The 13,019-nt window shown below is 62.3% G+C and overlaps 8 protein-coding genes across 8 annotated transcripts; 3 read left to right on the top strand and 5 right to left on the bottom strand.

Annotated features, from left to right (window-relative positions):
* Positions 1 to 256: 256 nt before the first annotated feature.
* Positions 257 to 2,643, bottom strand: COLE_01336 (uncharacterized protein; the record flags this gene model as incomplete). Its single annotated transcript, XM_018421673.2, has 2 exons — positions 257 to 2,260; positions 2,365 to 2,643. 2 exons carry the CDS (start codon positions 2,641 to 2,643, stop codon positions 257 to 259), a joined length of 2,283 nt encoding a protein of 760 aa, XP_018282981.1.
* Positions 2,644 to 3,388: 745 nt separating this feature from the next.
* Positions 3,389 to 3,988, top strand: COLE_01335 (uncharacterized protein; the record flags this gene model as incomplete). Its single annotated transcript, XM_018427132.2, has 1 exon — positions 3,389 to 3,988. One exon carries the CDS (start codon positions 3,389 to 3,391, stop codon positions 3,986 to 3,988), a length of 600 nt encoding a protein of 199 aa, XP_018282982.1.
* Positions 3,989 to 4,278: 290 nt separating this feature from the next.
* Positions 4,279 to 7,031, bottom strand: COLE_01334 (uncharacterized protein; the record flags this gene model as incomplete). Its single annotated transcript, XM_018421066.2, has 2 exons — positions 4,279 to 6,711; positions 6,756 to 7,031. 2 exons carry the CDS (start codon positions 7,029 to 7,031, stop codon positions 4,279 to 4,281), a joined length of 2,709 nt encoding a protein of 902 aa, XP_018282983.1.
* A 333-nt stretch (positions 7,032 to 7,364) lies between these two features.
* Positions 7,365 to 8,034, top strand: COLE_01333 (uncharacterized protein; the record flags this gene model as incomplete). Its single annotated transcript, XM_018425682.2, has 5 exons — positions 7,365 to 7,388; positions 7,448 to 7,507; positions 7,623 to 7,694; positions 7,727 to 7,847; positions 7,880 to 8,034. The coding sequence occupies 5 exons, from the start codon at positions 7,365 to 7,367 to the stop codon at positions 8,032 to 8,034; spliced, it is 432 nt and encodes a 143-aa protein (XP_018282984.1).
* A 129-nt stretch (positions 8,035 to 8,163) lies between these two features.
* Positions 8,164 to 8,604, bottom strand: COLE_01332 (uncharacterized protein; the record flags this gene model as incomplete). Its single annotated transcript, XM_018420114.1, has 3 exons — positions 8,164 to 8,234; positions 8,333 to 8,435; positions 8,467 to 8,604. The coding sequence occupies 3 exons, from the start codon at positions 8,602 to 8,604 to the stop codon at positions 8,164 to 8,166; spliced, it is 312 nt and encodes a 103-aa protein (XP_018282985.1).
* A 223-nt stretch (positions 8,605 to 8,827) lies between these two features.
* Positions 8,828 to 9,759, top strand: COLE_01331 (uncharacterized protein; the record flags this gene model as incomplete). Its single annotated transcript, XM_018421674.2, has 5 exons — positions 8,828 to 8,871; positions 8,905 to 8,952; positions 8,984 to 9,078; positions 9,162 to 9,464; positions 9,497 to 9,759. 5 exons carry the CDS (start codon positions 8,828 to 8,830, stop codon positions 9,757 to 9,759), a joined length of 753 nt encoding a protein of 250 aa, XP_018282986.1.
* Positions 9,760 to 9,909: 150 nt separating this feature from the next.
* Positions 9,910 to 10,655, bottom strand: COLE_01330 (uncharacterized protein; the record flags this gene model as incomplete). The annotated part of the gene is made up of 3 exons (XM_018421675.2): positions 9,910 to 10,128; positions 10,160 to 10,307; positions 10,624 to 10,655. 3 exons carry the CDS (start codon positions 10,653 to 10,655, stop codon positions 9,910 to 9,912), a joined length of 399 nt encoding a protein of 132 aa, XP_018282987.1.
* Positions 10,656 to 11,305: 650 nt separating this feature from the next.
* Positions 11,306 to 12,363, bottom strand: COLE_01329 (uncharacterized protein; the record flags this gene model as incomplete). Its single annotated transcript, XM_018421676.2, has 3 exons — positions 11,306 to 11,353; positions 11,586 to 11,919; positions 12,041 to 12,363. The coding sequence occupies 3 exons, from the start codon at positions 12,361 to 12,363 to the stop codon at positions 11,306 to 11,308; spliced, it is 705 nt and encodes a 234-aa protein (XP_018282988.1).
* Between the last annotated feature and the right edge of the window lie 656 nt (positions 12,364 to 13,019).

The following is a 13,019-nucleotide window of genomic DNA, read 5'->3' as shown; positions in this document are numbered from 1 at the left end:
GTGCAGGGGTCTCGGATGGGGAGTGTCACCAGACGACGAACAGCATGTAATGAGGCGCAATGGGTGCGTGTAGGAACGCGCGGCTCCATTAGCGTACTTATCGCGATCCAGTACACTCCGCGCACTTTGCCACACCGACGTAATACCATTACGGCATGCCGCGTACTGTACAATAAGCTACAACAGGACATGAAAGGGAAGCAGGAAATTGAGCCAGACGGAATCGAAGCCAGAAGCACACAACGCAAAGAGGAGACTAGAAGGGAGTGCCGTACCGCCGCGCCGGGCGCTCTACTTGCGGCCCGATCGGCTTGACGATGAGGCCGGAGGGGCCGCGCACGAGCGCGAACTGAGGGGGGGAAGGACACTCGTCGGGCGTGCGCGGCCCGTCGCTGCCCAACGAGCTCCCGCTGTGCTGTGCCGCGAGACTCGCTGTGCTCCCGCGACGCGCGCGGGGTGCGTACGTCTGTCGCGCCGCCGCGAAGGGATGCATCGAGTAGCCGTCAAAGTCGGGGGCGCAGGACTTGACGCGGCGCAGCTCTTCCACGCGCTCAGCGCCTGGAATGGGCACGGGCAACGGCGGTGATGTCGGCATCGGCAACGGCAGCGTCGGCATGGTGAGCGGCTGGAGCTTGCGCGGCGACATGTCTGCCGGCTTGGACGGGCGGCGGACGAGCGGGGGGATGGGCCAATCCCATTCCTCGGCTTCGCGGATCGCTGCGATGGCCTCGGCCAGCGTCTCTTCGCCGTTGGCTGCGTGGGCTGCCTCGACCGGCTCGCAGGCGGTCGGGAAGGACGAGGCTAGCGTCTTGGCGCGCGAGCGTGCGCGGTAGCGCGCATACGCGGAGTCGGGACCCAAAGCTGCAGAGCGGCGGGAAGAGTTCGATGCCGAGGAGGAGGAGGGCGCCGAGGGTGCGGGCCCTAGGGGTTCTGGGATCGCCGGGGAGAAGAGCGCAGGCATCACCATCTTCCGCAGTGGAGGGATGGGCGGGAGCTCGAGAGGAAGGGGAGGGAGGGCGCTCTTCGGCGGCGGGCCTGGAGGCGGGGGCGGCAGACTCCTTGTTGGCGGCGGCCTGGCGAGGGGCGGCAGGGGGAGAGTGGGAAGCGCGGGAAGCGCCTTTGGCGGCGGAGGGGGCGATGACTGAGAAGGAGGGGGAGGAGGCGATCGCACACGTTTGGCATTCGCGTTGAGGGGAACGACTATGGGCGGTGGGGGAGGGGCGCGGCGGGGGATATGGAACGGCATGGGCTTCGGTAGCTTTGGAGCGGTGCGCAGGCGCGGTTGGGGAGCGCGCTGGGACATGGTGCGGGAGTGGGAGTGGGGGTGGGGGTGGGAGTGAGTGAGGGGAGTGGGCGGAGTGAAGACCTGGTCGCCTCCAAGCGAAGTGGAGCGACGATGCTTCTCGCGAGGCCAGGACTGCCAAGGATGCAGGGCGGGTTGGGGGGACTTTGGGACAGAGACAACGCGACGGCGCACTGCTACTTGTGCGGCGCAGGCGATGGCGAGCTCGTTATCCCGCTCGAGGGGGTCTGTGGGGGGCATGGAGGGGATGGGCGGCATGGGCTTGGACATGGACATGAGCAAGGGGGGTGAGGCGGGGCGGCGCGAGCGCGAGCAATGGCAAGGAGCACAAGGAGTGCAGGGAGGGCAAGGAGGGACGCCATATGCACTACCAGATGGAAGATGTGGGAGTGGCGGCTGGGGGTGTTGCGCACGCTCGGGCCGGCCAGCGCTTGATCTTGTTCGCCGGAGCGAAGTCCCTGCGCGAGGCACCGCGTTGTTCATGTCGGGCTCGGGCTCGGGCGTGCGTGCGGGGTGGTAAGAGGGCGTGGACGAGGATGAGGGCGAGGGCATGGACGTGAGCAAAGCGAGGTCACTGTCGCCCTCTCTCCATCGCAAACCAGGATGGATGTCGATAGAGAATTTAGCGAGGTGTGGAGCTTGGTTGTTGCCACCCGACGCCCTTGACTCTTGGTTGCTTGGCGATGCGAACACGGCCGCCACGGCAGGGCGAGCAGAACCTACACCATCCTGCAATTGCAGCCCTGCTTCTGCTTCTGCTTCTGCGTCTGCTTCTGACATTGAATGCGAGGGCAGAGGAAAGGGCACAGGCAGGCGACTTCGGGAGAGCGATCGCGTATGTGTGTGCTGCACGCGCTTCGGAAGAAGATGATCAAGGCCTTGATGCCGCGCGGCAGCGGCGAGGGCGAGGGCGCGGTCGTGCAACATTAGCGGGGGGAGGACGGGCATGGCGAGGTTCTGGTGTGAGATGTGCGTGCAAAAGCGCAAGAGGTAACGCTGCTGCTGGGCATGGACCGCTTCTTGTACCATGCAGCCAGCACGTAGCCTCACCGCAAACTTACGTCGCACGAGCCGTGGATTGAGTCAAAAGACCCAACGGAGGGTGTCTCGAGTTGAAAGTCGCCCGAGGACGAGGGGGTTGATGCTGGCGACATGCCGGGCAAGGACGCAGAGCCAGAGGACGCACAGAGTTGATGGTGGACGTGGATGAGGGTTGATCTGCATCCATCAGGCGCCCACTGAGCCTGGCTCGGACCCCGTGGCCCTCGCCTCCGTGGGGGTCGGGGCGGCGGGGCGGCCTTTGCCTGTGGCTCGAATGGCTCGAATAGCTCGGGCCTCATGCTGCGCAGGTGCAGCGGCGCGGCGTTGTTTCGCCTGCTTGCAGAAAGCGAGAGAGAGAGAGAGCAATGTCGAGGCGTTGAGGGAGGAGGAGCGAGCAAGGACACGCAGGGGGAAGGAAATAGAAATGCAGGGCGCGAGGGTTTCGTGGCGCTCGATTCAGTCCTCTGTCAGGCCGACCAGCGCTGTTAAACGGCTTCCAGCGAACAAGAGAGGGAGATCTGGGGATGTCGATGTTCCAGTGCTTGCAGTGCTTGAGAGGGAGGAGGGTGCAGTGGCCTGTGCGCTGTGTCAAGTGTTGAGCAAGATGAACCGTGGTTGCAACCAAGGGGTGAGGTATGGTCTGCTCGGTATGAACGTGCGCAGCTGATTCAGTCCAAGCTTGGAATGCGGGCGACTGCGATGTGCGCGCGCTGCGAGATGTGACAAGCGATGCAAGCGATGGAGAACGTCAAGTCGTGATCGTGAGGTCGTGCGTCAAGGTCGTCGGTGGATGTCGTCGAGGTGTGTGAGAGGGGGTCGTGCGATGGCTCAGACCTGGCTGAGGCTGACGAAGGCGTTCAGCCACGTCTCTCTTGCAGACTGAAACAGATCGTGAAGATGTAAAGTCAACCAAGTCACCTCGAGCAAACTACAACCAGTAGCCTGCATTGCATCCTGCACACCGTGACATGCAAAGGCAGTGGGGAGGAGAGGGATGGAGGCGTCGGCGTCGACGTGCGTACTCCTCGCCTTGCTGAGTTCTGCATGTGTCGAGCCTTGAGGCCTCGAGGTCTCAGAGTCGTGCGCCGACATGCTCTCGTAACGCCTCCAGGGACATTCCAGCGTGCATACCATCTCTCGTCCCGACGTTTCTCTCTGCCCGCTGCTCTGGCAGGTCTGCCTGTCTCAGCCACCACGGCCATGTTTCACTCCATTCATGCTGCGCTGCATGCAGCGTGCACGCGTCGGCCGACGGCGCGTGTAATAATACATCTCTGCTCTCGCCGCTCTACACGCTCCGCACTTCTCGGCTTACACCACCGTCCTGTCGATCCGTTCCTCATAATCCAAAGCTTGTCATGCACCCGCGGCACTCGTGCGCTTGCTTCCATGCGCATGCTCATGCTCATGCTCATGCTCTTGCTCGTGCTCCATGCTCGAGGCGAGGCAAGCCCAGGCGAGACGTCACGCTGCCCGTTCTGTTTGGGCACTCATTACGCCTGCAGGCAGCGTCACGTGAGTTACGGCATAGGGATGCTCGCAATGTCCGCACTCTTTCGGGCAGGCACTGGAATCGCGTTACGTTGGCATTGCGACGTCTTGGTACGTCTCGACGTCGTCACCGCCAAAGCACGTGGGCGATGATAAGATGCAGAGTCGTCGTTTCGTCGCTCGAAAGACTATCCCACCGTGTCGGTTGCCCGTCCGATGACGCCCAAGTGCTTCGGGTCGTTCCCGCCATCTTCACAGACAAGTGCCGAGATTTACATACGTCCAAGTGCCGACGGGCGTTCCAGCTCGGCCTCATCGGCCACACCCGAGCCTGGCGTGACCCGCGCTCCCCGTCGTCCACGTACTGTACGTGCGTCAGTCCGTACAACATGCATCTAGGATCTAGCCGGCAATACGCCCTCTACCTCCCCACTCCGCCGTGCTCAGTGCTTGACCTTGCCCCCCTTGTCCCACTTCTCGTGCAAGAACGCCGTCATCCACTCATACAGCTCGCGGTACGCGCCGCGCGTGCGGATGCCGTGGTCCGAGTCGGTGAACATGCGCATGCGCCATCCGCGCACGCCCGCCTGCGTGAGGCGGTCGACCAAGCTCGCCGTATTCGCAAAGTGCACATTGTCGTCGCCGCTCCCATGCGCAATCAGCAGGTCCTTGCCGTCAAAGTTCGTGAGGTTGTGCACGCGGCTCGCGGCGTAGCCGTCCGGATTCGCCTCGGGCGTGTTCATGTACCGCTCCGTGTAGATTGCGTCGTAGTACCGCCAGTCCGTGACCGGCGCGACGGCCATGCCGAGGGTAAACAGGTCCGGGCTGGCTTCGAGCGTCTTGAGCGTCGTGTACCCACCGTAGCTCCAGCCCCAGATACCCACCCGCTCCCGGTCAATGTACTTGCGCTTGACGATGTCGCGGGCCAGCGCAGCCTGGTCCAGCGCCTCGAGGCGCCCGAGGTCGTCCATGATCGGGTTGCGCAACGCGCGGCCCTTGAAGCCCGTGCCGCGCCCGTCGACTTTGACGATCACATACTTTTGCTCGCAGGCCAGGAAGTGGTGCCAGTCGCGCCCAAACATGTTGGACACCTTCTGCGAGTACGGCCCGCCGTACACCTCGATCAGAACCGGGTACTTCTTCCGGCCAGAGGTGTCGACGTTCGGAGGCAGGATCTCCACCGTGTTCAGCTCAAAACCGTCGCTCATCAGCGTGCCACGGTTCACGATCGGGCGATGGAACTCGGCGAGCGTCGCGTTCAGCGCCGCATTGTCCTCGAGAAGCTCGTCGATACCGCCCTCGCGCACCTCGATCAGCCGCTGCCACGGCACCAGTGGGCCCTCGTATGAGAGCAGGTAAAAGCCAGCCTGTGCGGAGAACGAGGCGGCGTAGTATCCTGGCTTGTTGGTGTCTGTGAGCGCCTTGATTGATGGCTTGAAGTCGGCTATCGACGCCGCGTCCGGCAGCTCAACACTGTAGATGTGCCGGTCGATCGAGGGGTTGGCAGCCGTGAAGAACACGATGCCCTGCTCTTCGTTGACACCGTTGATCCGTGTAACCTCCCACTCGCCGTCGGTCAGCCAGATGGGATCGGTCGCATCGACGGGATGGAAGAATGCAATGTGGTTCCACCCCTTCTTGTTGGGCACAATGTCAAGATATCCCGACACGGTCCCGCCAGTTTCGTGGATCGCGATAAGATTTTGGCCGTGGTCGATCCAGCCGTTGTCACCCTCCTCGCCGTCCTTGCCGAGCTTGCGCACAGTCTTACCCTCGACCTGCCCGCCCTGGAACACAACCACCTGGCCATTCCGGGCAGCGCGGTCAATCTCCTTGACGAGCAGCGCATCGTTGCCGACCCACGAGACCTCAACGACGATACCGTCGCCTGGCGGCAGCTGCCCGGGCCAGTGCAGCGTCTGCTTTGCCGCTTCCAGCCGCTTGTCGCCCAGCGTCGCCGCAGCAGCGTTGAAATACCGTGTCAAGTCGAAAGTGTGCACAGAGACGTGCGGGAGCGGCGTCCCCGGCTTCGGGTAGCGCATGACCACCTCGCTCGTGTACGGGTTCACCGTCTCGGCCTCGTTGGTCGGGTTGTACACCGGGTACGTGTACTCCTTGACCTCGGTCTCGTTGGAGCGGAGGTACGCGACGGCATGTGCGTCGGGGGACCACCACAGCGCGCTGTCGGTCGAAAACACCTCCTCCTCATACACCCAGTCCGGGACGCCGTTGAAAACGACCTTGCTCCCGTCGTCGGTGACGCGGACGGCGGTGATGTTCTCGGCGCCCTGGTCCAGCTCAGTAGCCGCCACGACGTACAGGTCGTTGCCGGAGACATAGGCGATCGAGTGCGACACAGGCGACCACTCGGCGTACGCAATTGAGGGCGGGATGCTGGGCTCATGCAGCGCAAACGTCTTGTGGTCCGCCAGACGGTGCACCCAGAAGTTGCTGTGCGAGCTGTGGCGCCACTGCTTGACGTAGTCGGTGCTGAAGAGCACGTACTTCATATCCGCGGACAGCTTCCAGCTCTGCCAGTACAGCGTGTTCCCCGAGCGCGGGTCGACGATGTCCTTGGCCTCGACGAGGATGCTGGTGTTGTTCGGGTCAGTCGCGGACGCGAGCACGATGTTTCCCCGGGGGTCGGTGGTCGAGTACGTCCCGTCCTCGGCCTCATGCACCCAGTTCCGCTGCACCCAGTTGGCATTGAAGGTGCCGTTGAACAGGTGGTCCATAGTCATGTGCTTGTGACCGGCCTTGGCGACGGTGACAGGCCCAGAGTACCATGTACCGGCGAGGATACCGATCGCTGCTGCGCCGACGACGATAAATACGAGCACCGCGAGGATGCTGCGCGACTTCCGGCGCGGCCGGATCTGGTGTCAGCGCTCTTATAGGTGGGCAGGGCAGGCCAACTCACGCGACTCGGCTCAACGGTAAACCCCTGCTCCTCGTCCTCGGCGTATCTCGCGCTGTACCGCTGGGCCTCGCCGCTCTTCTCGTCGAACGGATCTTGGTCCAGCTGGTCGCGATATACGATGTCGCTCCCGCTCCCGACGGTGTCGAGGCTCGCGCGCGCGCTGTAGTGCGCTGCGGGCGGGTACGCGTGCTCGTCTGGCTCGGGAGAGCGGAGACCGACGCCCTCCCCGCGTGAGGGTGGGCGATCGTCTGTCGCGAGTGCGTCGTACTGGGCCATGATGTGGATGAAAGAGAAAGATTGTAGGCGGGTCAATGTAGAGGTGGCCGGTGGACGGGTACGGCCGAGGCACGACATGCCCTGAAACCGCACCTCGTCACCATCACGACTGAGCTTGTCAATCCGCGATCATCTCTCGCTGTCTCCTCATCTCCATCTCGCTAACTCTATCCTCGACGTTGACGGCGCATCAGATACCCAGCGAGGCCGCAGAGTCGCAAGCCTGCCTCCTCCCCTCCCTGTCTGCGACGAGCACCGCCAACTCCGTCTCCCTTCCTCTCGACCTCGACCTCGATCCATCCCCCGACTCCCTCCCACCTTGCTCATCTTGAGATGATCAAGTTTATTCTGGTACAGGTATGCTCTGCCGGAGCTAGTGCACATCCGAGCCGACGCCGCGCCAATGCTGACTGCAGAACCGTCAAGGGAAGACGCGGCTGTCAAAGTGGTATGCACCCTACGACGATGATGAGAAGGTGGGTACGGGTGACACTGGGGGCTGCAAGAGCTGTACGCGGACTGCTGAACGCCCTCTCAACCTTATGCAGCGCCTGTCTGCCTTCATCCTCCTCAGCTCTCCGCTCACTCCAGGTCCGGCTACGCGGCGAGGTCCACCGACTGATCGCGCCGCGCGACCAGAAATACCAGTCCAACTTTGTCGAGGTGCGCTACCGTCGCTTCACACCTAACCGCAGTTCCGCAACGACAAGATCGTGTACCGCCGCTACGCCGGTCTCTTCTTCTGCGTCTGCGTTGACTCGAACGACAACGAGCTTGCGTACCTCGAGGCGATCCACCTGTTCGTGGAGGTGCTCGGTACGTGCTTCTCCGTGCTCTGCTCACCCCAGACGCCTTCTTCCAGAATGTGTGCGAGCTCGACCTCGTCTTCTCGTTCTACAAAGTGTACGCTATTCTCGACGAGGTGTTCCTTGCAGGCGAGATCGAGGAGACGAGCAAACAGGTCGTGCTCGATCGCCTCGACTACCTCGAGAAGCTCGAGTAGGTTTGGCTGGTCCATCATGTTGTACAGTGTGAAGGGTGCATACAGGCTCGGTGATCGGTGAGGCGGGGTGCATGCAGGCTACGGTGACGGGGTTGAGAGGCTATGTGTGCAGAAGATCGGGGTGCGCAGCTAGCTCGACTGTGGTCGCGGAACGCCAGCGTTGTCCGCCTTGCGCTGCTCGACCCACCGTTTCTTGCATTCTGCAGTCAGCGGAAGTGGGAACCAGCGGCGATTTCGGCCGCCACCAGGTGCACACCAGGCCGACGCCGGCGGCCGCCGTCAAGCCAGTCGCACTCACCCCGGTACGCCTTGAAGTACTCGTAACACTCGCCGCGGTTATACCGCGTCTGCTCGAGACACTGGAGGCTCGCCTTGCTCGCCTTTGCGCAGGGATCCTTGAACTGCCATCAGCCCGGCCTTCCCCTCTCTCACCTTGCTCGCGCCCGTGTGGCTCTTGTGCTCCTGGAAGGTGAGGCGGTAGTCTTCGGGCTCGTACAGGTCCGCGGCGGGGGGCAGGGGCTTGAACGCGTCGGGCGTTGGCTTCGTCGAGGGCGGGACTTGGGATGCCATACTCGTGAATGCGTGGGGGTAGGTTGTGAGCTGCGAGAGAGCGGAAGATCGAGGAGAGGAGGAGCGGAGATGGAGTAGACGAGGTACACTTTACGCCTGTCGTCACTGGATCGCGGTGACACTCGTGTGGCAAATTCGGGATCTGTGCGGGGCCCTCATCTCTCGTCCATGTCGCGTCGTCCATCGCCATCTTGTCTGTTGCTCCATCCCCATCTCTGCCATCATGGGTATCGTTGGGACGCTAGCGTCCGTCGGCATGGCCGTGGGGTAAGCCGGAGGTGCCCTACGCGTTGACTCCAGCCCGCCGCTCGTTTACGTCGACCAAGCGTACAGCATTATCCGGAAACGGTCCGCCCCACCCTGGCCGAGCTGACCGCAGTGACTCGTCCGGTTTCTCGAAGGACGTCTGCGGCGTAGTCATCATTGCGAACATCATCCGCGTGTTCTTCTGGCTCGGCGAGCGGTTCGAGCTCGGTGCGTCTCCGCGCGCCTCATCTCCTCTCCAACCTTTCTCACCTCCTTCGGGCTCCATATCCCCTTCCCCCTATTAACACCAGCCCTCCTGATCCAGTCTCTTCTCCTCATCGTCTCCCAGCTCGTCCTCCTCTGGATCTGTCTGTACTACACGCCGTCTGCCGGCCCAGGCGTGGCGGTCGGCGACGGCGACGAATCCGACGAGCTGCTCGAGCCCGACACCGCGCCACCCGCCCGCCGCCCCTTCGGGTTCTGGCAGTGGCCGCGCCTGGGATCGTACCTCGAGTTCCTCGCCGGCCTGATCGTCCTCCTGACAATCACGCACTTTGTTCTCGGCCGCTTCAAATGGTACATTGCCGGACTGGGGTTCGTGGCCCTCTCCATCGGTGTGTTGTCCAGTTGGTTTACGCTTACGCAGAATCCACACTTCCGATTCCGCAGTTCCTGTCGAATTATCGGCGCAAGAGCTGCTACGGCTTCCGCAGCTCCACGCTCGCGGGGTGGCTGTTCGGAGATTCGTTCAAGACGGCGTATTACTTCGTGCGCAACAATCCGCTCCAGTTCAAGGTCACCGGCATCATGACGATCTGCTGGGACCTGGCTGTGCTTGCGCAGAGGATATACTACGGTGCCGAGGCGCCACACAAAGTTGCGTTGAGCCACGACGAGGAGGAGGCGTAGATGCGGAGAGGACTACAATATGCACATCTAGACCCGCTACCCTGTCCGAGCTACCGCTCATCCATCGTCGAGCCGCCTCCTCTAACCCCACCTTCCACCTCCCATCTCCCACGTCCGTAGCATTTTGCATCGTCTAGGCTAGGCTTTTAATTAAACGGCCTTGCGCTCGACCTCGATCGAGTCCCACTTGGCGCGCTCGGCGTCCTCGGCAGAAACCTCCTGGATGTAGGGGGTGAGGTAGCGCACGTCGTCCTCGGCCTTGAGCCACTCCTCCTTCGGGAGGGGGCGGCGCATCAGGTCCTGCTGGAACGCCACGCGCATGCGGTACACGCGGTCGTAGCCCTCCTTGGAGGGGAGGCGGGAGAGAGCCTGCTGTCAGTCTTGTCACGCACGCGCGCACCTTCTCGACGTCGACGCGCTCCTCAATGATCAAGTCGTCGTACCGCAGGCCGACCTTGCGGTGGCCGGCGGCGCGCGCGTACGCGTTCGCGAGCGGCTTCAGCGAGTTGTACAGGCCCGCCGAGTACTGCTTGAGCGTGCCGGCGAGGCTGTTGCATTAAGAGGGCCGGGGGGGGGGGAGCAAATGTGTCGAGCGGCGTCGCGCAGTAGAATGGTTGAATGGGCGGCGGGGCAGACAGGGAGGCAGCGGAGACGACCGCGCAGATGCGAAGGAGGGAATGACGGCAAAGCAGATGCAGTGCGCCATCGTTGGTCGAGGAAGGAAGGCAAGGTGAGGTGAGGTGAAGGATTCGGAACGAGCGCAAAGCGGCAGCGCAAGGGACGAGCATGAGACAAAGCATGACGAGAGGCAGACGGAGAGGGACACGGTCAGCATATATTCCACGAGAAGTGCGGGGTGCTCACGAGATGCCGAGGGGTCCGCCGATCAGAACCATGGTGATGAGTGGTGATGCGGTTTCTGTAGATGAAGAGGCGGGGGACGGCGGGATGGCGAGGAGCGCGGGGGCGAGTGGCAGGGGGCGGGGAGAGTGGAGGAGTGGGCAGCGCAGTAGACGGGCGGGAGTGTAGACGGAAACGGAGGTCAGCCCGGGTTGACGATGGAAGCGCGCTCGCGATCACGACTTACCTGGTTGAGGATGAAGACGGAGACTGTGGCTGCAGACCTCGGCTTCACTGTCCCACCGTAGAGGCTCGCCTGCAGCCAGGGCCACTCCACCCCAGGGCCAGTCAGATTGGGTCCATCTCGCAGCCCGACCTCCGCCGACTCTCCTCGGTGCCTCCATCCCGGCGTTTCGGCTATTTCTCCGTGAGGCGGAGTGGGGTTGTTGTTGCCATGTAGAAGCAATGCATACGTCAAGGCGACGACATGAGACATGGAGATGAGATGCAATCGCGCTGTTCAGATGCAGACGGTTCGGATCCGCAGAGGCGAGAAGGGATCGAAGAGAGAGAGCTGCAGAGAACAGCGTGGTGTGAGCAGGCTGCCTGTCGCCGATCTAGATAACCCAGTAAACCTCCACGCCCATTCTCCAATACCACACCCCTTGGAATGATGATATGCATGAGTACAATGCTGCCGAGAGAACTAGAAGGGAACAGCGTTCCGCCCCATGACCTTGGTGCCCTTCTTGGACTGGTGTTAGCGACTGTGTCGGTGGCTACCTCCTTCTCCGTCTCCGTGGCCATCTCCGCTCGTGCATCTCCGCTCTTTCGGCCAGAAAGATCAACTCGGGCTCTTACCGCAAGCAGCTGCGCGCATGTCACTCGCAGCCGCCCAAAGCATGCGTAGCGAGGCGCATTCGCTGCTCTGTTCCTCCCAGCCACGTGTGCTATTCGCCTCCCACACCTTCCCTTCCACTACTCACCTTGCGGAACTCCTCGATGCGCTTAGCCATGCCGGCCATGCGCTCCTCACGCTCAGCCTTCTTCACCGGCGCGTCACGCTCCGCCTTGGTCCCCTTGAAGTACGTGCCGTTGGCCTGCAAGCGGCGCGAGGCATACAGCGACGTCTCGGCCTTGGCCTTCCAGCTGCCCTTCCAGGTGATCACGGTGCCGTCGTTCCACACGATGGGCGGCGCGTGCCGGATCGGGTTGGTTTCAGACGGCGGCAGCAGCTCGGCCGGGTACTTCTGCAGCAGGAGCTTCTGGTGGCGCCGATTGATTGATGCGCCGGTCCAGAGGAACTTGCCGCGCATGTTGCTGCAGTTAGCGATTGGATGGCAGAGTCGTGGATGGAGCGCGAGAGCTACTGCTAGCTGATTGCGACGTGCGTTTGATGCGCACAATCGCACACAGCTCCGCCCCGCCAGAACAAACTCACGGGTCAGGCGACGGCCTCCAGAAGCTCAAGAACGGGTTCTGGACCATGACGACGCCGTCAAACTCCTCGCCGCGCTTGGCAGCGCGCTCCAGCGCCGCAGCCTTCGCGCGCTCGAGGTCGCGCGCGACCTCCTTCAAGATGGGTTTTGGGAGCTGGTCCATCTCAATGACGCGCTTCTTGGGCGAGCGGAAGCCGGCGGGGCGGGCGTGCAGCGGCGGCACCGAGGCCGAGACGGAGGCCTCGGCCGCGGCGGGAGCGGGGGCCGCAGCGAGGCTCGAGGTCGCGCGCGCCGAGGAGGACAAGAGCCGCCGGGCAAAGTTCATGGTGCCGGAGTGCGGAGGGCGGAGGAGAGTGGTGGTGGTGGAGGAAGGAGCTTTGATGGCCGAATGGGTCGAAATATCGAGGAGGCAGCGACTTTGTCGCGGACGTTCCTGACGGCTTGGGGCAGATGGGTCTCACGTGGCAGGAGTGGAGGGCGTCCAGAAGTGAATATCTAATCGTAAATAGCCCCTCTTCGGGCTCGCATTACTTTGTGCCTTGAGATTGGAATGAGAGTGTACTTGGGTCGAACATGCTGTTCTATACTCTGGTTGTTGGTTGATAAAAGACCTTCATATCTTCCAAACCAGGTCAGCCAAGTAGCCGACACAAATCACTCAAAGCCACCACTATCTGCCCTCTGCTCAATATTTCTATGAAGCGTTGTGGGCGGAATAACGGCCTTATGGCATCAACGACACATACTCTCGCTATGTCAATCTGTCCGAGCGGTCTGTAGACTGCTGGCAACCGAGTCGGCATCAACAGATGTTGGCGCGTGTCCTTGGGAGGACAGCGCAATTAGTTCCTGCCTCTCTTCTGAGGAGGGCAATGACATTTCTGGAGCACAAGGTGCAATGCGTGCTAATGCCGTGACTCTCATCGGTTGTGCAGCTGCTGAAGCTCGGCTTTCCGCCAGATAGCAATGCCACAGACACAC

Source organism: Cutaneotrichosporon oleaginosum (assembly GCF_008065305.1).
Source record: "Cutaneotrichosporon oleaginosum strain ATCC 20508 chromosome Unknown ATCC20508_contig01, whole genome shotgun sequence".
NCBI lineage: Eukaryota > Fungi > Basidiomycota > Tremellomycetes > Trichosporonales > Trichosporonaceae > Cutaneotrichosporon > Cutaneotrichosporon oleaginosum.
Note: the sequence above shows the minus strand (reverse complement) of the source record. Positions and strands in the feature narration are given on the sequence as shown.